General features: G+C 36.0%; 2 protein-coding genes across 2 annotated transcripts in view; one reads left to right on the top strand and one right to left on the bottom strand.

Annotated features, from left to right (window-relative positions):
* LOC143028227 (uncharacterized) overlaps window positions 1-5,000 on the top strand; it is a 195,236-nt gene that overhangs the window by 154,431 nt on the left and 35,805 nt on the right. The gene's annotated exons all lie outside the window — the stretch shown is intronic.
* Window positions 1-5,000, bottom strand: part of LOC143028222 (glycine receptor subunit alpha-2-like) — a gene marked incomplete at its 5' end in the record, with an annotated part of 59,953 nt that overhangs the window by 30,301 nt on the left and 24,652 nt on the right. Inside the window, 2 exon segments of the mRNA XM_076190023.1 lie at window positions 3,926-4,060; window positions 4,901-4,983. Coding sequence (XP_076046138.1) covers window positions 3,926-4,060; window positions 4,901-4,983 — 218 coding nt within the window.

Genomic DNA, 5,000 nt, shown 5'->3' with positions numbered 1-5,000 from the left:
GAAATGATAAAGTAAATTCAACATTATTGTTAAGTACACAAAATCAAGAATGATGAAGGAGAAAGACAAAAAAGTGAACCAACGAAGAGAAGATTGGATGTAAGCAAAGAGGAATCACCGTTGGGGGTTATACCTAAAAAGTCTTGTGTGGTAGAAACCCCAGTATCAACTCAAAGGTTTGATAATAATGTAGTTTCAGGGTTTATAAAAGAAAGTGGAATACTAGGTAGATGTTTAGAATTGGAAAGAGAATCTAGGTATAAAAATGCCCCAAGAAATTGGAAGATTGCAGAATTGATAGAGGAAATAATTTATCTGAAAGCTGAATACAGGGCAATGTACAGAGAGGTGAACTAGCTAAAAAAAATCTAATGCCGAAACTAACAGAGAGCTTAATGATCTAAAAAAGGAAAACAAAAGAATGAAAAATGAGGATAAAAAAAATGAGGCTTTGAAAAGAGAAGTGAAAGAACAAACACAAGCGGTGACCGAGAAAGTTGGAGAAACAATTAAAGAGACAGATCGCCAAGAAATAAAAGATCAATGGAAAGTGGAACAAGAATTTTTTTTTTTTTTAAGAAATAGTACAGCAACAAGTGGAAGAAACTGCTAGAGAAACGGTAATTTAAGTAATAAAGGAAAAAGAGAATTGGGTCAAATACATAGTGGATAAAAAGTGCATAGTAGTTTATGGTATTAAAGAAAAACATAATGTACCTAAATACCAAAGAGAAAAGAAGAGAAAGAAATTGTAAAAGAATTTCTGAAAGAGATACAAGAGGAGGGACAAGTAATGAACAAAGAAATAGAAGAAGTACATAGGATGGGACAATACTCTAAAGAAAAAAATATAAACTACTAAAAATCAAACTAAGGTCTCAAATGATAGCAGAAATACTATCAAAAACAGCAAAGCTGGCAAATAGTGAAAATTACAAAAATGTATGGATAAAAAAGAAACGAGCGATGAGGAAAAAGAGAGGGAAAAGACACTAAGAAATGAAGCAAATGAAAAAAGCTAGAGGAGAGCAGAGACCATAAAGAATGAGTTTAAATTAGAGGGGTCTAGGCGAATTCACTGGCAACAATTCACCAACAACAATTCACCGACAACAACTCATCTACAACAATTCATCGACACGCTCAATTCACCGATATACACAATTCATCGAAAATTAAAGACAAAAATATTCTAATTTGAAATACATAACTAGCTCGTGTTTTCATCCTTGATTTAGCATGCTTTTATCTTTGATAATGAAATAATTACTTTCATAGCCTTTATTTATGATACTATAAAAACAAGGTAGAATTTCTTTTCGTAGTATTTATCAAAAATAGTTAAAATTCTTTAATGACAGAACTATTGAAAATGGCAAATTAGTATAAACTAAACATAAAACTATAAATTGGTTTACTTAAAATCAGAAAGCTATATGAAGGATATCTTTCTGCAATGTTTTTTATCCGTTCAGAAGAGTCACGATATTTCTTTGTGTTTGAGATGAAGTACCAGCCAAGTATTGATCCAGCAAACTGTCTCTCAAATGTCCTTTATTAAAAACACAATAATGATAAAAACATGGATAATAATAATACCAACAATTAATAGTCATGCTGGCAATCTTAATGATATAAATGTCCATGAAAATGAAAATAACGATAAAAATATATATAAGAATTAACAAGAAAAATATCGATACCAATTGTAATGATAGGAATAATGATGACAGAAAATGAAAACAACTGATGAATAAATAAAAATGTAAATATATATCAACGATAAAGATATCACCAATTATAATGAAAACAGAGAAAATGAAAACCAATGTTGAAGGGTCGATGTATTGTCGTCAGGTTACCCGGGACTGACTGAACCGTCCGCGACTGTCTGAACTGATTGCGTATGAAGATTTGGTTCTGGTCTGTTTTACGTCTCCGTCCTCCTGTTGATGTTAATGACATGGAAAACGAAAACATCTGGACCAGAACCAAATCTTCATACGCAATCAAGGAATGGAGACCCAGAGGATGTAGACGTGAGTAGAACCTCTCACGGACAGTTCAGACAGTCGCGGACAGTTCAGTCAGTCCCGAATAACCTGACGACAATACTAGGTAGTGTCCAAGGAAAGTTATTAAAATGGATGGAAGATTTCTTTAACGGGAGAATTATGACGGTGGTACTTAGAGACAAAAACTCGACCTGGGAAGAAATGATAAGTGGAGTCCCACAAGGTTCTGTATTGGCACCGGTAATGTCTGCCATATATATAAATGGCATAGATGAAGGTGTGGAATGTTATATGAACTTCTTTGCAGATGGGGCAAAACTACTAAAGAAAGTAAGTACAGAGGAAGACTGTGAAAAAGTACAGAGAGACCTGGATAAAGTCTGGGAATGGAGTCAAAGTGGGAAGTGAATCTCAACATCAAGAAATGTAGAATAATGGAATTTGGAAAAAGTAAAAATAGAATATCAGGGGAATATAAAATTGGCACAAAAAAAAAAAAAGTTAGCTCGGAAAGGGACCTAGGAGTAATTATTAGCAAAGACATGGCACCAGAGAAGCATATCAACAAAAATAGTCAGAAAAACCTTCAATTTACTAAGATCAATAAAAGTGGCCTTTGACTGCTTGGATGAGGAAATGGGCACCCAGTACAAAAAAAAAAAAAAAAAAAAATTAGACAGAATCCAAAGAGCAATGACAAATATGGCACCAACACCCTCTTCCACTTCAACACCCTCTAAATTGACATACGAACAAAGATTGGCCAAACTGGATCTATCAACTCTGGAACAAAGAAAAAGGAGATCTACTGGCCATTTACAGAATTATGAAAGGAATGGAAGTCCTCGACAGAGAAGATTTATTAAAGTCAGATAAAAGAAAAACAAGAGGACATGAAAAGAAAAGAAAAGAAATAGTTATAGAAGAGATCTGAAAAAGAATAGTTTCCCACACAGTGGTAGATGCCTGGAACAAATTGGATGAGGCAACAGTATGTCCAAAAACTATACAAGAATTTAAGAACAAACTAGATGCTGAAAGATACAAAGACGGATCACTACGAGCATAGCTCTCTTACCGTATAATGCAACTAGTTAAATACACACACACACACACACACACACACACACACACACACACACACACTCACACACACACACACACACACACACACACACACACACACACTCACACACACACACACACACACTCACACACACACACACACACACACACACACACACACACACACACACACACACACACACACACACATATATATATATATATATATATATATATATATATATATATATATATACTTATATATATATATATATATATATGTGTGTGTGTGTGTGTGTGTGTGTGTGTGTGTGTGTGTGTGTGTGTGTGTGTGTGTGTGTGTGTGTGTGTGTGTGTGTGTGTGTGTGTGTGTGTGTGTGTGTGTGTGTGTGTGTGTGTGTGTGTGTGTGTGTGTGTGTGTGTGTGTGTGTTGGTTGGTTGGTTGGTTGTGGGTGGATGTGCGTATGTTTGTGTGCGCCCGCGCGTAATTATACCTTCATTGAGAGTACATTACTGGTTTTCCCTCAGCTGAACAAAATTGCCTGGTGGCAGCCAGAAATAAAGTTATATGTGGGCTTTAGTAGTTAGAGTGTTAAGGGGCAAATGCATACACAAATGTACATACACAGAAACAGAAAGAGGGAGGGAGGGAGGGGTTGGGGAGGGAGAGAGTGGGGGAACACATAAATAGTATGATGCAGTCTACCACCAATGATGTGAATTGAAGGGACCGAAGGCACACAAAGAACTACGTCTCTCCTTACAAGTGTAGGGGTGGCTAACTCATATAAACATTGATGATTCTCGGTCGTCCTAGACAAAGATCTGCAGCAATTTCTACTCACCTATTTGCACCTCTTGGTGGCACTGATCAGTCTGGTTTCGGATGATGTTGAACTGGGGCATCTTGAGGCCGTGGTAGATGGTGATAGGCGACAGAGACTTCCAGAATAGGTTCAGTTCCTGCGTCGTTTTGGAGACTAAGGAGAAAAAAAAAAAAAAAAAAAGCGTATCGTCAGGCATGGTTTTATGAGACGTCATGTGGTTAACTTGACAAAGTATTTTGTATTAGAAATATATTTATTTGTTTGTTTGTTTTTCTAAAGACATTTGTGTAATCTACATTAAAGGACCTTGCAATCAGGTTAACATTTTGTGGAACTAATGTTTGCGACCCAGGCTGACCACACTATTATTACTTCATACTTTCTCATCGTTTTATATTTCGCGTTGAGGCAATTTAATCTCCTCTTCATCTATTCATTAAAAGTAGGATAATATTTTTAGGAAGGCGTTTAATGTCCATCAAAGTCTTAAGGATGAAAACAACTCGGGTGGTCATTAAATATTCTAAAAAGATCGTGATGAGGTCTACTGGGAGAACAAACAGTCAGAGGTCTGAGAAGCTGAGGAAAAAGAACACAATTAGCTCATAATTTTGTACTTCATGTTCTTCAACATTTTAATAACCATTTGTCTTTTGAATTGGAAATGAGTTGTGTTTATATATATATGTATGTGTGTATATATATATATATACATATACATATATATATATATATATATATACATATATACATATATATATATATATATATATATATACGGTATATATATATATATATTCATTTACCAAAAGACCCTATTTCTCTTATAACGGGCGTGGCCAGCTAGAGCACCCATCTATCCTTCACTCACCCTACACCCATCGACCAGCCATTGTGTGTGTGTTTGTACTCATGCGCGCGCGCTTGTATACGCTTCCGTGTGCTCGCGCGCGTGTAGTGTAACTCTGGGAGATGATTACTTCTACTACTCACATGATCCAATCTCCATGGTGCACACTTGAACGTCGAGGGGGAACCGGGAGAGCTCCATCATGCACGAGAACGTCAGCTTCAGTCTGAAAGTGAAGGAGAC

Source organism: Oratosquilla oratoria, chromosome 9 (genome assembly GCF_046742065.1).
Source record: "Oratosquilla oratoria isolate Oo_2021 chromosome 9, ASM4674206v1, whole genome shotgun sequence".
Taxonomy (NCBI): domain Eukaryota; kingdom Metazoa; phylum Arthropoda; class Malacostraca; order Stomatopoda; family Squillidae; genus Oratosquilla; species Oratosquilla oratoria.
Note: the sequence above shows the minus strand (reverse complement) of the source record. Positions and strands in the feature narration are given on the sequence as shown.